Source organism: Cebus imitator, unplaced genomic scaffold (assembly GCF_001604975.1).
Source record: "Cebus imitator isolate Cc_AM_T3 unplaced genomic scaffold, Cebus_imitator-1.0 Scaffold522, whole genome shotgun sequence".
Lineage (NCBI taxonomy): Eukaryota > Metazoa > Chordata > Mammalia > Primates > Cebidae > Cebus > Cebus imitator.
This window is the reverse complement of record NW_016107837.1, coordinates 502,268-519,554: the sequence shown is the minus strand read 5'-3', so window position 1 is coordinate 519,554 and position 17,287 is coordinate 502,268. Positions and strand designations below refer to the sequence as shown.

General features: G+C 53.4%; 1 protein-coding gene across 1 annotated transcript in view; it reads left to right on the top strand.

Moving 5' to 3' along the window:
* The window catches only part of MSANTD1 (Myb/SANT DNA binding domain containing 1), a 9,079-nt gene extending 7,130 nt beyond the window's left edge, over positions 1–1,949 (top strand). Inside the window, exon 3 of the mRNA XM_017514326.2 lies at positions 1,063–1,949. Coding sequence (XP_017369815.1) covers positions 1,063–1,303 — 241 coding nt within the window. The 3' untranslated portion in view covers positions 1,304–1,949. The remainder of the gene's footprint in view (positions 1–1,062) is intronic.
* The last annotated feature ends 15,338 nt before the right edge of the window (positions 1,950–17,287 follow it).

The window sequence follows — 17,287 nt, the reverse complement described above, 5'->3', positions numbered from 1 at the left end:
TCTTCCTTCCTTCCTTCCTATCTTCCTTCCTTCCATCTTCCTTCCTTCCTATCTTCCTTCCTCCTTCCTTCCTTCCTTCCATCTTCCTTCCTTCCTTCCTATCTTCCTTCCTTCCTATCTTCCTTCCTTCCTATCTTCCTTCCATCTTCCTTCCTTCCTTCTTTCCTATCTTCCTTCCTTCCTTCCTTCCTCCTTCCTTCCTATCTTCTTTCCTTCTTCCTTGCTTCCTTCCTTCCTTCCTTCTCTCTCTCTCTTTCTTTTTCTTTCTTTCTTTCTTCCTCTCTCTCTGTTTCTTTTTTGAGACAGAGTCTCACTCTGTCATCAGGCTGGAGTGCAGTGGTGCCATCTTGGCTCACTGCAACCTCTGGCCCCAAGGTTCAAGCGATTCTCCTGCCTCAGCCTCCTGAGTAGCTGGGATTACAGGCGTGTGCCACCATGCCCAGCTAATTTTTTTGTATTTTTAGTAGAGATGGGGTTTCACCATCTTGGCCAGGCTGGTCTTGAACTCCTGACCTCGTGATCCACCCGCCTCAGCCTCCCAAAGTGCTGGGATTACAGGCGTAAGGCACCACGCCTGGCATTTTTCTTTTTTTTTTGAGATGAAGTCTCACTCTTGTCACCCAGGCTGGAGTGCAGTGGTGTAATCTCGGCTCACTGCAACCTCTGCCTCCTGTGTTCAAGCGATTCTCCTGCCTCAGCCTCCCAAGTAGCTGGGATTACAGATGTCTGGCTGATTTTTGTATTTTTAGTAGAGACGGGGCTTCACCATGTTGGCCAGGCTGGCCTCGAACTCCTGACCTGATCTGCCTGCCTCAGCTTCCCAAATTGCTGAGATTATAGGCGTGAGCCACCGCGCCCAGCCACCCGTTACTTTCTTACTGTCGCAGGGGGTGGGTTCTGGCCCCTCCTTTGCATGTAGAATATGAGACCCTGAGTGAGTGACCTGACTCCCTGGGGCCTCAGTTTCCCCACTTGCCTAGTGGGATAGTTGGGAGGGTCCGGTGGGCCCCTGTGTGCCCAGGTTCTGTGGCCAGCACATCCACAGCCGCACTGTCCTTCCAGGTCGGAGGAGAGGCCAGTGAAGAAGCGCAAGGTGCAGAGCTGCCACCTGCAGAAGAAGCAGCTGCGGCTGCTGGAGGCGATGGTGGAGGAGCAGCGCCGGCTGAGCCGCGCCGTGGAGGAGACCTGCCGTGAGGTGCGCCGCGTGCTGGACCAGCAGCACATCCTGCAGGTGCAGAGCCTACAGCTGCAGGAGCGCATGATGAGTCTGCTGGAGAGGATCATCGCCAAGTCCAGCGTCTAGGCCGGCGGGCAGTGGTGGGGCCAGGCAGGGCCGGGCAGCTGGTGGCGCTCATGGGGCCACCCAGGCCGGGCCACTCAGGCCAGGTGGGCACGGGAGCTGTGCTGTGAACAGGGACCGCCTTCCACCTGGCCTCTGGCAGGATCCCTTCTGAGGGGTGTTTTGAGGACCCTCCAGGCTGTGGGGACCATGAGGCTCCAGTCTTCAGCATGAATGCCCTTCCTCGGACACAGGCCGGGGCCTCCGGGACTCACTCCGAGTAAGGACGTCCAAGATCCACTCTCCAGTGTCGTTACTATCAATGACACTTGAAGTGGCTTTGATAGGAAATGTATACTTTTTCATTCTTGCCTGGAAAGCACAGTTTGCTTTTGCTGGCTTGGTGAGGATGTCCCGATGGATGGATCCCCAAAATGAAAGCAGATGGAAATGGGCCGGGGCAGGCTGGAGCTGGGGTGAGCTCCCTCCCGAAGGGAGCCCTGTGTCCTCCTTCACCAGGACCTCTGCCTCTGTCCTTAAGTGGCCTCCGACGCCTGTTGGAAACCCCAGGGGGACTCCCGGGAGGCTTTTGATTCATCTGTTCAGAACATCAGGTGTTTCCACTCCTCCTTAGCAATGACACCAATAAAAGTCGTACCTGCTCGCGTGCCCAGCCCTGTGGAATGTTCTAGGCCCTGGAGACCTCATGGTGGATGGCACAAAGGCCGGCCTCATGGAGCTGACACTTCCCATGGTGGGAGGACAAATGAGTCAGTAGAGAAATGGTTGCAGGTTGTGATAAGTGCCAAAAGGGAGGGGATTGGTCTGAGGACCCGGAGCCAGACACACACAGAGCTGGGAACAGCAGCCACACAGGGAATCGCCAGTGCGAAGGCCCAGAGGCAGAGGACACCGGAGCAAGCCCCGGGCGCAGCAGCAGGCCGGTCGCCAGCAGCCAGGCCACAGAGGGCCAAGCAGCCAGTGGGAGGAGTGTTCCTGCTTCTCAGGCTTATTGTGAGTGTTATTGCAGCTCTGGATGTGACATCCATGGGGGAGAGGTGGGTGGTGGAGCGGCCACAGCTACAAGCTCACCTCACTGCAGCCCTTCCACCAGGTGCAAACTCTTTCCAGAAGCTCCAGAGTTACAGAAGCTGAATTCTCTATAAGCCTCGTTGGCTGGGACTTGGCGTTTGGTTGTCCTGGCTGCTAAGGAGGCTGGGGCCAGGTGTGTGTGAGTCATCTCCTGGAATTAGGCGAGTTGCTGCCCACAGAAGGTTCTGTGGCAGGTGGGTCAGCAGGTGGCCAGCATGGTTTGACTCAGGGTTCAGAAATCTCCCTCTGGCTACGGGGTGAGCAGGCCATGGAGACAGGCATGGAGGCAGGTGTGGAGGCAGACCATGGAGGCAGGTGTAGAGGCAGGCCACGGAGACAGGTGTGGAGGCAGACCACGGAGGCAGGTGTGGAGGCAGGCCACGGAGGCAGGCGTGGAGGCAGGCCACGGAGACAGGCGTGGAGGCAGGCCACGGAGACAGGCGAGGCAGGCAACAGAGACAGGCAGGAGGCAGGCGTGGAGGCAGGCCACGGAGGCAGGCGTGGAGGCAGGCCACGGAGGCAGGCGTGGAGGCAGGCCACGGAGGCAGGCAGGAGGCAGGCGTGGAGGCAGGCCATGGAGGCAGGCATGGAGGCAAACCATGGAGACAGGCGTGGAGGCAGGCATGGAAGCAGGCCATGGAGGCAGGCGTGGAGGCAGGCCACAGAGACAGGCAGGAGGCAGGTGTGGAGGCAGGCCACGGAGGCAGGCATGGAGGCAGCCATCCTGCCAGGCAGTGCTGTGGTCATCCCATGAGAGGCAGCAGCAGCTCACCCAACCCTCTCAGGGGTCTGGAGGTCAGCCAGGCACGGGAGCAGCTTGGGCTCCACTAGGTGTGGGACCAGCCTGTGGACCATGTGGTGTGGAGGACGCCCCAGGCCTGTCTGTGTGAAGGAGAGGCCAGCGTACTCTGTGGCACCCAGCAGAGAGCTGGGCAAGTAGAATTCACTTTGCTGTGAGGGTCCTGGGTGTTCCATCCTGCTCAGCGATCTCCCCAGAGCCCATGAGCTGAGGACTCGGGACCTGCAGCTGTGGGATGAGAGGCAGAGTGTCGCCAGGGCTTCATGAGCGACAGCCGGTGCTGCGGTCCAGTTTCCAGCTGCCAGGTGACGCCACTGACCCTGCAGTTAGGACGAGGTGCACAGAGGTTGCAAGCCAGTGTGGCGGCCACAGCGCCTGCTGAGAAGTGGAAGTGGCCCCAGGAGGACAGAGGATGTGGACACATCTGGTGACGCAGACCTGAGTTTTGGGAGCTTGCTCAGGTGGGTTTCCAGCTCAGGTACCCACCTGCCTCGAAGGCAAGACACCACCCAAGAAAACATTTGCTTACAAATGCATTGGGCTCCCACCAGGCACCTGTGCCACCCTAGATGCTGGGAACGCAGCATAACACAGGCACCTGCCCCAGCTGCTGACCACTGCGGCTGGCTAACAGCTCCCACAGGGCCAGTGTGGGGTTCCCAAGCCAGTCTCAAGCCCTCGAGAGCAAAGGGTGCTCACAGCCCTGGCAGGAAGGTGGTTGGGCTGGACGCTCCTCGAGAGGTAACAGATGGCAGTTCTCAGTGATGTGGCGACTTCTGCGCCTTGAAGCCTCTCTGGAGTTGCAGGCATGACGCACTGTGCTTCAGGAACCGCCAGGCATCCGTCAGAGCACGCCACAGGTCGCCGCTGTGCTTGGGTTAGAAGTGGCTTCCCACCGTCTCTAACCGGCGTTGCTGACACATGCCCTTTCCGCCACCTCAGCAGGGGCCGGTGCTGCCCACCTTCTCCAGCTGCAGCAGCGTTGCCACAGGCCCGCAGAGGCCAGCCGCAGAACCTCCTGGGGTCAGTGCCTTTCGTTGGCAGCGTGTCCTCAACAACTTTCTGATTTCTTCCTTAGTTGTTGGTCCATTAAGGAGAAAAAATGATGATGTCACCTAATGCCAAAATATTTGAGGAGATTCAGCAAAGCAGCATGTTGGTACCGAAAACGCAAACCAGGAGCCAGGCAGGTGAGCTTGCTTTTCAGCTGTAGTGTTCCATGTTGTTTTGATGCTAATGCATTGAGATAAACCAACAAAATAAGCAGGTTAAGAGAGGAAGAAAGCAGCGTTACCTTTGTTTTCAGACCTCGTTTTTGCATACCCAGAAAGCCAAATAGACGGGAGATCGGGAGCTTGTTAAACCACCCTGAGCGTGATAAAAATGAGAATGAAGAAACATCCCATTCAGAATTTACCCCGAAAGGAAGAGGACCTCCACCGAAGGAGACGATACAGTCTTACTGAAACATCGACAGAATACCTGAGCACCAGAGAGGCTTAGCATAATCCCGGGAGCGCCGAAACACCGTGTCGTCATTTTGTGAATGTGATTCCAACCACACTCTCAATAATACTGCTTTCTGTTTCGTTTTGTTTTGAAATGAACATGATGATGTTTAAATTCATACGAAAAAAGAACAGGGCCAAAGGTCCAAGGCCAGTCAGCGTGAAGCGACCGATCAGCCCCCCTCGGGGTTGGAGAGGAGGAACCGCAGACTGAGATCACGTGGCTACTGGGGACCAGGAAGAACGTCAGGAAACGGAAACTCCTGCGTGGCTGGCGGAGTGTGAATTGGAACAGCCACTGCCAGGAGCAATGTGGTCTCTCCTCCTGGAGCTGTAGAAACCCAGATTCCTCCCCTGGGCAGTGCCACTCCCAGACATGTCACCTGGCGGTGGCCCTTCTCAGACTGGCCTGAGGACCCCTCGACACCCTTAAAAACCATGAAAAGTGCCAAAGAGCTTTTGCTTATGTGAGTTCTAATGACTGATAGTAATACGCATTAGAATACCTTATTAGAAATTAAACCTGAGACATTTGGAAAACCTGTATTCATTTCAAAATAGCAATAAACTCATGTCATATTAACAAAAATAACAATTGTATGAAAAATATATTTTCCCAAACAAAAAGTTTTAGGGAGAAGCGTGGCGTAGTTTTACATTGTGGTAAATCTCCAGCTTAAGAGAAGCCCGCTGGCCTCTCATCGAGCTCTAGGTCCATCCGCTGTGGGGTGTTTTGGTCGTGAGGTGTAGGGGTAAATGGAGAAGCTAAGCCTTACCCAGATCTGTATTTGAAAACAAAAGGAACATGTTAGCAACTTTTGCAAATCATGGGGATATTCTTCCTTGATCCTCTTCCAACACTAGACAGGCGGTGGTTTTTTTAAAGGCTTGCTTGTGATGTGGAATCTGAAACCACATCAGTATCAGTGAGATTTCACTCGTTTCCGGAGAAGCCATTGGTCCATCTTGTGCTTCCAGGACTCCGTCCACCGTGCTTTCGTGACCTCACACACCGGGCGTTTTGTTCACCAAGTTATGCGGATCTTCCAAATGCCGACAGTTCCTTAATCAGTATTTAAAAATCGCTTTTGGTGATGTCACTAATCTTAGCAGAAAAGACTTTAAGTTGGAAAGGTGGTGAGCTCATGGCCGTGGATACGAGTTTTTCAGAATCCTGATTTTTGCATGAAAGCTTGAATTTTATTTGCTGTCAGCTATTTTCTTTGAATGCAACGGGCTCACTTTGTTCATTTTCAAAAAAAAAAAGTCAGCCAGGACACCCAAGGCTGAACAACTGAGGTTTTGCACATCCTTTTTTCCAGTGAAAAGCGTGTTCCATACGCGTGTTCCGTACGTGTGTTCTGTACGGCAGCTCAGCCAATGGCACAAATGTGTTTCCTCAGTGTGGGCCTGGGGCAGAAGCTCCGCAGGCATGTCTTCTGATTGGTCAGACAGAACGCTGAAGAGACGTGGACTGGGGGTCAAGGTCTCACACACTTGACATTTTCGCTCCATCAAGGACATTGGAAGTGACTGGGTTTTGCACTGCAGCTGTGGGTGGGGAAGGCCTCAGGGCTGTGCCAGGGCTTTGGGCCTGCCTGCGTTCCTGCGCAGAACCCGCCATGCAGTGCACACATCAGCTCTGGGAAGACCCTGTGATCATCAGACTATGAGGAAAGCAGCTGCAGCCTCAGGGACCCTCGGGGGCCCACCGGCCGAGATCGGAACACCCCTGGCTGAGTGCTGGAGCATGCAGACAGGTGACCCGAGCAAGCTTCATCTGTCCTTGCCTGGCTCCTGGAGCTGGCTTGCTGGCAGTGGGTGGACGCACGGGCGCTGTCACACAAAGGCCCCTCCATGCTGCTGGGTGCGGTCATCACGGACAATGCGTGGGAACCGTGCCCCCAAGAGGCCCTCAGAGGATTCCCTGCTGTCTCCTCAGCACTGGGTATAGAGTCAGGTGGAAAGCAAATACAGATCTCTGTCTTTACGTGTTTTGAGTTGACGGTGCGGCTAGACCAAAGCTAAACACGTAAGTATCTAGTGTGTTAGATCAGTGCTTTCCAGGGGGGTCCAGGCCGTGCGGTAGCAGAAGGCCTCCCCAAAATGTCACGTGAGCAGATGGAATGGGAGGGGTCCCCTCAGCTGGGCCCTGGGAACGGCACTGCCAAGGAGGGAGCCGGCTCTGAGGGGAGTGACCTGGCCAGGAACACCCTGCTTTCTGCTGGGACAAGACAGTCCTGGAGAAGGGAGATGAGGTGGGGTGCAGAGCCTGGAGGTGGGCGAGGGGTGCTCAGGAGGCATCCTGGCCTGGGTGAGGATAGAATGGTCGGACTGGCACAGGGCTTTGCTGTTGCCCGGGCATGGGGAAACACCCAGACCTCTCTGCGCTGGCTCTGCGCTGGTGGGGATCTCCAGGACTCGGACCACGCCAGCGGCGCTCAAGGCGGAGCGCGTAGGAGGAGGTGCTGCCGCGGTTCCAGGCCAAGTTCATCTCGGCCGGCCCCGGTGGGAGGGGCGCCCTAACCCTAGAACATGAGCCTCTTACAGTAGAAGAGGCCAGTTGGAAGCCCCTGGGACCACCCTGCCTTCCAAAATGGAAGCCAAGAACTGGCACATCTGTGGGGATACGACCAGCATTGCCTTGAACATTGTACACGTGTGGATTCCTGGCACGTCTGTGGCTGGTGCAGGGACAACCGCGGGCTCCCCTCAGCTCAGGGAAGTGGGACCCCCCGTGCAGCCTCTTCCCTGCACGCAGCAGTCCGCCTGGTGCCTTTTGCTGCCCTCTGTGTACCGTGGCCTCTCAGGGCGCTAGCTCAGTGTCACTGCTTTCCATCAAGGCTAGTCTCTCCTGCTCTGCACCACCATGTCCAGACCTCCAGCCTCTCATCCCCCACGAGTGTCGTATTTACCCCACGGAAGACCTAGAGGACAGGAGGGGTAGGTGCGCAGGTAGTGTGGCAAAATCCACATGTGCCTCAGGTCCGCCCTCCCCAGGGGGCCAGGCGCCCACACCTTGCACTCCCTGAGAAAGCGTGTGACGTCTGGGGACCGGCTTCAGGGCTGGGGCCACACGTAGAACTCATGCGGATGTTTTCCCTGATCCTTTTTCCAGGCGGCCCACAGGCTACCGCTCAGGGTGCACCTGGGGCGAGAGAGGGCTCCGCTGGGCTCTGGGCCACCCCTGCGGCGTGCGCTGAGCACTCCCGTGCCAGCTGTGCTGGGTGGGCGATGTCTGGGGTCTTGGACAGCTCTTCCCAGGAGAGCACGGAGGAGGCCCTGCGGTGCGGAGCTAAGCCTCACCAGCCTTGGGAAGTTCTCTGTTGGAATCAGGGTGTGCGCGTCTCAGCCAGAGTCCGACCTCACAGAGACTCTGCGAGCTGCTGCTGTGCCCTCCCGACCCCGCCAGCTCCTGCCAGCACGGCTGATCTGCTGCTGAGAACCAGCGTGGGCACCGCGTGCGTCTCTCCCCCGCCCAGGCTCTTTCCGCACAAGTCCATGCTGCTCTGAACCTCGTCGTTTCTGCAACGTCCCTGCATTGCAAAGGTTTGCTTCCTGCCAATGCGGGCAGGACGGCCTCCTCCTTTTGAATGGGAGACCCTCATTCCAGCGTGTGGTGGCCCGGCAGTCCCACGGGCCCCTCACTGATGGAGAGATGGTTCCAGGCTTTGTCTGTGGTAAACAGTGGTGCAGCGGATGTCTCTGTGCGTACCTGTGCATGATAGCAAGTTTGAAAAAATGAGACAGAACACTTCCTAACTCTAGGGGAAACGACAGTTTGTACGGGAGAGGAAGAGCCACGCTGCAATGGCTCCCGAGTGGGGCGGGTTGAGATCGATTCTTCCCATACAGACATTCCGTTGTTACAGCTCTGTTTGTAGGAGAGGCTGTCCTGCCTCTATGGAATGGCTTTGGACTCTTGAAGATGGATGGCGCGGCTGTGAGAGCCACCTCCGGAGTCTGTGTTCTGCCCCCTGATAATGAGGTTTCTCATTCTGGACAGACTGTGCCGATTGCTGTACATCTTGAAATCTGGTCTAATAAATCTTTCAACTGTGTTATTATTTTTAGAAAGTAGGTATTTTATGTCTTTAGCATGTTCTCGTATTCTTTTTGTGGTGGTAAAATACACTCAACGTACAATTTACCATGTTAATTATTTTATTTATTTGAGTCGGAGTCTTGCTGTGTTGCCCAGGCTGGAGTGCAGTGGCACAATCTTGGCTCACTGCAACCTCCACCCTCCGGGTTCAAGTGATTCTCCTGCCTCAGCCTCCTGAATTGCTGGGATTACGGGCGCGTGCCACCACACCAGGCTAATTTTTTTGTATTTTTAGTAGAGACAGGGTTTCACCATGTTGGCCAGGCTGGTCTCGAACTCCTGACCTCATGATCCGCCCGCCCTGGCCTCCCGAAGTGCTGGGATTGCAGGCGTGCGCCACCGTGTCCCACCTATTTTAATTGGTTTGAAGAGAGCGATTCCGTGGCGTTAAATCCATTCACGTTGTCACCAAACTCCACCACCGTCGACCCACAGGATTCTTCTCACCTTGTCAGATGGAAACTGTGCCCCGGAAACACGAAGTCCCATTATCCCCCACCTCCCCAGCCCAGGAACCCACCGTTCGTTCTGTCTCTGTGCATTTGACTATTCTAGGGACCTCACGTAAGCGGAGTCACACGATATTTGTCCTTTTGTGCTGCTGTTTCACTCAGCACAATGCCCCCCACGCTTCCTTCCTTCTCCAGGTGGAATATTACACCACGTCTTGTTTATCCATTTTTTTTTTGAGACAAGGTCTCACTGTCACCCAGGCTGGAGCGCAGTGGCACATTCACAGCTCACTGCAGCCTTGACCTCCCCGGCTCAGGTGACCCTCCCACCTCAGCCTCCTCAATAGCTAGGATAACAGGGACTCACCACTACACCGGTCAATTTGTGTATTTTTTGTAGAGACAGGGTTTCGCCATGTTGCCCAGGCTCTTCTGGAACTCTTGGGCTGCAGTGACCTGCCCACCTCAGCCTCCCGAAGTGCTGGGATCACAGGTGTGAGCCACCGCACCCAGCCTTGATTCGTCTTTTGATGGACATGTGGGTTGCTGTGCCTTTGAGCTATTGTAAATAGCACTGTTGTGAACATGGGCTGTGTACAAAAGTCTCTTAGAGACCCTACGTCCAGTGCGTTTGGGAATACCCAGAAGCAGAATTGCTGGGTCATATGGTAAATCTACATTTAACTTCTTGAGGAATCAGCAGCAAATATTTTTGTACTATTTCTGCATAGAGAATTTCTGGATCAAAGGAGGATGCATTCAGATTTTTAATAGATTTTGTCAAAATGCCTCCTCAAGATGCTATTTAAATAATTTCAGATCCTAAAAAAGAGAAAAATGTCCCCATTCATGTTACTAACCAATCAAAGCCTTAATACCAAAATCTGATTTTTAAAAAGTACAAAGCAGGCCAGACTTGGTGGCTTAAGCCTATAATCCGAGCACTCTGGGAGACTGAGGCAGGTCAGTCACTTGAGTCCAGGAGTTCGAGACCAGGCTGGGCAACACAGCATGACCCATCTCTACAAAAAGTACAAAAAATTAGCCAGGCATGGTGGCACATGCCTGTATTCCCAGCTACTCTGGAGGCTGAGGTGGGAGGATCACCTGAGCCTGGGGTGTCAAGGCTGCAGTGAGTTGAGATTGTGCCACTGCACTCCAGCCTGGGTGACAGAGTAAGACCGATTCTCAACAAAACAAAACAGAAAGGGAGACTTGCCATGTTCTTGTGTGGGAGGACAAGAAGTGTGGGAGGACAAGAAGAAAACGCCAAGCTCCCGAGGCAGGACGGAAACCTCGTTCCAAGTAGTGCCTGGCGCATCTGAGCAGCGGGAGTCGAATAATGAGAAGGTGTGGACGGACAGGAGCCACACACTGGGGTCTGCGGAGGGCGAGGCCCGAGGGGAGAGGGGCAGAAAAAGGAGGAGTGGACACTTGGCCTAACTTAAAGGGAAAGGCTGAGCCTAAACAGAGAAGTGGGATGAAACGACTTTAAGCTGCTCGTGGAAAAAAATAACGGAAAAGAGGAGCAGGGCCCTAGGGCCGGTTCACTAGGGAGTGAAACTTGTATCAGCTCCAGGCACTCAAAGCCACGTGGGGCAGCCACAGAACAAACAGCGTGGGGCGTGCGTGGCCACACAGGGACAGCCCAGCTCGCCTCGAGGTCAGCCTCACGTCTAGCGGTGTGTAGGTGTGCCAGTGCGAAAAATAAGGACCCGTACGACCTCACACGTGGCCTTCCACATGGGCTCTTTATTCAGAGTTGGTGTCAGGTGGATTGAAGACTCACATGGGAAAATGGAGATCTCCTAGGGGAAATGTGGAGAGCCACAGCCTCGGGGTCTGAGCCCTTTCTGATGGCACACAGTGAAAATGTGTCTACCTTGATTAATATTCCAGACACTTTTGTATAGCAAAGGGCTTTAAAAAGGTGAAAGAGGCCGGGCGCGGTGGCTCACGCCTGTAATCCCAGCACTTTGGGAGGCCAAGGTGGGCCGATCACCTGAGGTCAAGAGTTCAAGACCAGCCTGGCCAACGTAGTGAAACCCATCTCTACTAAAAATAAAAAAATTAGCTGGGTGTGGTGGCAGGCACCTGTAGTCCCAGCTACTCAGGAGGCTGAGGCAAGAGAATCACTTGAACCCAGGAGGCAGAGGTTGCAGTGAGCCGAGATTGCCCCATTGCGCTCCAGCCTGGGCGACAAGAGTGAGACTCCAGCTTAGAAAAAGGTGGTAGGCGAGACGGCCACCACAGGTGGTGACAGCACTTGAACAGCACGCAGTCTGGATGACGGTTATCCGTGGGCCAGGGTTTGAATGGGGCTGGAGGTGTGCCGCCCCAGCGTCCTGGGAGGAGAGGCCTCCGTCTCCACCCTGAGAGTCAGGCAGTGCCTCCCCTTCCAGGGCACCCCTCCCTCACCTCCCGCTGCCCAGCCCCCCTTCCAGGGTACCCCTCCCTTGCCTCCCCCTGCCCAGCCCCTCCTTCCAGGGGCCTCTGCTCTTCCTTCTCTAAGCAGTTGCTGCCTCTGAGTGCCCAAGGCCAATTTCTGACACTATGTTCTGGAGTGTTCCACTGATGCCGCCTGCAGGGACCCACACTTCCCAGCCTCAGGGTCAAAGGTGAGGCAGCAGGGATTTGGGAGGTGGGAGGTCAGGGCCATGGCCGTGAGAGGCCACTGATGGTCAGGAGCAGCAGGACATGGGTGGATGCAGGCGTCCAGCAGGCCCTGGTGTGACGGGGGTGTCGGCCTGTCCCGCTGTGCACAGCCTCCTTCCCACCCGGCCCTGCCCTGCGACCAGCCCTGACCTCAGGCCGCCTGGGTAAGTGCGCAGAGGCAGCAGCCGCAGGGACCCAGTGATCTTATCCAGGAAGCTCCCTGGTCCCACGTGACAAGTGAGACACCTGAGGAAGTTCCTGCAAACCCTGGCAAAGTGCCTTCAAGGGGCAGGTGGGTAGGCTTTTCCTCACCATTGTCCATACTGCTTCTGGCTCAAAGCAGGAGAGGTGGAGAAGATGGCTGGTTCTCCAGCAGCCTTCTAGGACCCTGAGGCTGTCCTGGGGATGAGAGCCATGCCCACCAGAGCAGAGGCGGCTGACTCGGGCCTGAGGGCACTGTGGGGCTGTCACGCGGGCCTGGTTGCTTCTGTGTGAGAGAGAAATAAAACTCCCAACCGCTCCAGTGTTATTTCCATATTTGCAGTCAAATGCAATGTTTAAGAGGGAATTTAGTGCCAAAAAGGGGAGGAAGTGTTGAAAATGACAGATTCAGCTCCTGCGTCGTGGTGCCGGTGCAGTGAGGCTCCTGACGGGCGCGGAGTGGAGGTCAGGTTCCACGCGCTGTGGGCTGGAAAGCCGATGTGGTGGGAAACGGGGGCCCACGCTGTCACCTGGGCCTCATGGGCCAGCAGGCCACTCACAAGCCAAGAGGGCAGTGCCAGGGGAAGGCAGGAAAACCTTCAGAACCTGGTGCCACTGTCAGCAAAGTTCCCCAAGAAGGAATGGCCTTGGGGCAGAGCCGGTGGCGGGGGTGGCAGGAACTGGCACTGAGCTAGGGCACTGTCTCTGCCCCTGGCCTGCTGTGAAGGCAGGCATGATTTAGAGCTCTGCAGGGCTGTCCCCAGGCTGCAGGCAGGAGGGTCCAGTCCTAGGCACACACCATCATCAGTAAGCTGCACGGGGCCCCAGCTCTGGGGACTGTCCAGTCCACGGACTCTGAGGACACAAAGTCAAATCTGACCCCATCTTGCCTTCAAGCCGGCCTGGATCAGCTCTGGGTGCAGTGGGCCTGTGGGGCAGGGGCCCGTGGGCTGGCCCTCAGAGAGGGGAAGATGGGGGCAGCAGGCAGGGGTGGCGTCGTGGAGCCGTGAGGAGGGCAGCCCGGGAGCACAGCATCGGTTATAGATCCTGGCAGCAGGGGTGAGTGAGAGGAGGGCCCCGAGGCTGGGGAGGGGAGGGCAAGGCTTGGGTCCCTGGACAGCCCTAGACGGGCTCTGACCCTGCACCCCAGGATGTAGGGTGGCGGGATGAGGTCAGGACCCCACAGTGGCGGGGCCGCCCAGGGGGATGCAGGGTCCCACGTGGTGGCCACACACCCACGCCTCATGCCTGCACAGGGTCTCCAAGTCAGCAGGAAGGCGGCCAGGAGTGGAGCCAGGCGCCGCGCCATGCTGGCTGCGCCCAGCTACACAGGGTTCTTTGGGGCTGACTCTGTCGTACTGCTTGGGATCCAGAGTCTGGGGCTCTGTCCACTGAGCCCCTCGAAGCCTGGCTCCGCAGGGAGGGGCTTTGAGACAAGGCAGCTCCAGGGTGCGCCTGGGAGCCCTGTTCCCACCTGAGGAAGAGGAGTGGGGGAGGGGAGGCACAGGGGCTGCGGTTCCTCCGGCTCCTCCCCCTGCAGGCACAGTCCCTCCACCCCACAGAGAGCTTCTGGCAGCTTCTAGAACCTTCCCCACTGTGCTGCACTGACCATGTGTTCCTGAGTCCCCTGCAGGTTTAGAGTCCTGACTTATTCCCTTGTTTAGCTCAGGGAGGGTGGGGTCTAGGGTCCAGCCTCCCCCCACAGCCCACCTGCTCCCTGCCCGGCTGCCTGGAGCAGAGGCTGGAGTTCAGGGAGCCCATTCACGCTCAGAATTTGGATTCAGCCATGGGCCTGACCCCCCACCTCCCTCGTTTTCTGAAACGCCTTTGTCTTTTTCTGTTCAAATAACTTTCAAGAGACTTTCCAAGTTTTCTCGGGAACAGTGTGGCTCCCCAGGGTGGCAGCTGGCATCTCGCGTAATTATCATTAAATTACAGGGACAATTTTAATTTCACAATAATTAGAAATATCAACTGCTGCTCAGCCTTCGAAACTAATGGAATTTTAATGGGCAGCTGCTTAGGTTACAGCTAAGAATAGCAGCGCTCCAGTGAGCGGCTGCAGCCAGGGCCCTTCGTGGGCACCAGCCTCCCTGTCAGAGCCGTCCTGGGGAGCAGGGGCACCTGGGGGAGCGCTGCGGGAGGCAGGCCCTGGTTGACCCCTCCGCAGCTGGCCCGTAAGTGAGAAAGTGGGACTGGCCTGGTCAGGTGGAGGACACCCGCGTCCTGGACTTTGGATCCCAAGGTCAGCCCGTCCTCCTGCAATGCAGCCCCAGGTCTGCCCGCCCCCCACAGCCTCAGGGCTTGGAGCTGAGCCTGTGACCTCAGACGGTGCTCACTGGGGAGCCCACCCACTCTGGGCCTTGGCAGCCGGGCTGACCACAACCTTCCAGTCTGGGCAGATCTGCAAGTCTGGGGAGTCCCAGGCCCTCAGAAGGAAGGCGCCCTCACTCCTGCCTCTTGTTCTTGGAATTATAGTCCAAGGCCTGAAAACAGTGGTTCCCATGCTGTGTTCGGTTTTCCGGTCATTTGAAGCAGGGACGGGGGAGGGTCGAGTCCAGAGCTAATGAGTCCGTCGCGGGGAAAGTGGAATTCATGGTTTGTTTCCATTGGAGAGATTTTGCTTGTGATAAGATCAAAATTTAGCTAATTTTTTAATGGCTTAAACTTTTATGTCCTAAGAAATCTTCACCAAGGCCATGGAGAGCTTTTCCCATTTTGTATTCTAGAAGCTGTGCTTACGTGTGGGTCTCTGTCCATCTCAGTTGCTTTGTGGGAAGTGAAATGGATATCAGGGCCATTTTTCCACATGATTCTCCTGTGATTCCGGAACGGTTCGTTAGAAAGTCTTCCCTTTCCCTGTCGTGTGTGCCTTTGTCAAAAAACAATTCACAGAACAAAAGTGGGTCTTTTTTTGCTGTTGTTGTTTTGAGATGGAGTCTCACTCTGTTGCCCAGGCTGGAGTGCAGTGGTGCAATCTCAGCTCACTGCAACCTCTGCCTCCCGAGTTCAAGTGATTCTCTTGCCTCAGCCTCCCAAGTAGCTGGGATTACAGGCGTCCGCCACCACACTGGGCTAATTTGTATTTTTAGTAGAGATGGGATTTCACCATATTGTCCAGGCTAGTATTGAACTCCTGACCTCAGGCGATCTGCCCTCTTGAGCCTCTCAAAGTGCTGGGATTACAGACGTCAGCCACCACACCTGGCCAAGGGGGTCTATTTTGAGACACCATTTGTTCCTGCTAGTCTCTGTGTCTGCATTGTCTTGGTTACTGTGGCCTTATAGAAAGTTTTCAGGTCACATAGTGTAAGTCTTCCAAACTGCTTGTTTTCCAAATTTGTTTTTGCCATTCCATATATTTTGCCAGTCTGTATAAATTTTAAATCAGCTTGTTGATTTCTATCCCCAAAAAGCCTGCTGAAATTTTGATTGAGATGGAATTGAATTCATAGTCCCACTTGATAAGAACTGACATATTAAAAATGTTGAGTCTTACAGTTTATGAACATGGTATGTCTCATCACTTGGAGCTGTCTAATGCATCTTTTATTAAATTTATTCACCAGTATATTGATTTTCTAATTTTTTGCTAATATCTAGAAATATAGTTGATTTTTGTATCTGTAGCCTGCAACCCTGCTAAATTCAGTTATTCATCCTAACAGCTTTTTCTTTTGTAATTCTTTAGGACTTTCCATGTTTACAATAACATCTTCCTGGTGACAAGTTTCTTATCTGTATGTGAATAAGGACAAGTTTCTTATCTGTATGTCTTTTAATTCTTTTTCTTGCTTTATTTTCTGGCTGTGAGCTCCAGTACAATGTTTAAAAGAAGTTCTGAGAGCAGCACCGTTGCCTTATTCCTGATCTTAGGGAGAAAGTGTTCAGTTGTTCACCAGTGAGTATGACATCAGTGGTAGGTCTCTATCTCTTTCGCTCTTTCTTTCTTTCTTTTTCTTTTTCTTTTTTTTTTTTTGGAGATGGAGTCTCTTTCTGTTGCTCAGGCTGGAGTGCAGTTGGGCGATCTCAGCTGCCTCCCAGGTGCAAGTGATTCTCATGCCTCAGCCTTCCAAGTAGCTAGGATTATAGGCTCCTGCCAGCATGCTTGGCTAATTTTTGTGTTTTTAGTAGAGATGGGGTTTCACCATGTTGGCCAGGCTGGTCTTGAACTCCTGACCTCAAGTGATTGACCCATCTTGGTCTCCCAAAGTGAGTTGGAATTACAGGTGTGAGCTTCACACCTGGCCAGCTGTGGATTTTTCATAGATGCCCTTTACTAAATGAGGAAGTTCTCTTCTAATTTTAGTTTATGTATAGTTTTCATCATAAGTGGATGTTGAATTTTAACAAATGCTATCTCTGCATTTATTAAGATGACCATAATATTTTTCTCCTTTATTTTATTAATGTGGTGACTTCAAAGAATTGCTTTTCAAATGTTAAACCAACCTTGCATACCTTAGGTAAACTGCACTTGTTCATGATGTGCTATTCAACTTAGTAATATTCTGCTAAGGATTTTGTGTCTGTGTTCATGAGGGTCATTGGGCTGTAATTTCTTTTTCTCATGATGTCCTTGTTAGGTTTTTATATCAGAGTTATACAGTTTTATACAATAAGTTCTAGTCTTCCATTTTTCTCTATTTTCTGGAAAAAAATTGTGTAAGGATGGTGTTATTTCTTCCTTAAATATTTGATCCATTCCAATACCGCATGGTCGTGGGGTTTTATTTCTGGATTAGTTTCTTTGTGGAAAATGTTGGCTTTTCCCCAACATTTTTATTATGAGTTTTTATTAAGAATTTCAGCCACTCGGAAAAATTAATAGAATTATTTAATGAATAGTCATGCACATTTCATAGATTGACATTTTATTTTCCTTATCACATATCTATCCATCTATTCATTCCATCTTATTTTTGATACATTCCTTTAAAGTTCTTAATTATTAATTCAATTTCTTTGATTGAAATAGAGCTGTTTAAACTTTCTATTTCCTCTGTGTAATTTTTTTGTATTTTTAAAAGGAACTTTCAAAGTTTATATCAGTTGTCAAATTTATGGTTATAAAGTTGTTTGTACTATTCTCTTACTATCGTTTTATTACAATGTCTGTAGACTCAGTGTGATAGCCTGACGATGTTCGTAACTTGCATTTTCCATCTATTTTTCTTTTTCCTTTTTTTTTTTTTT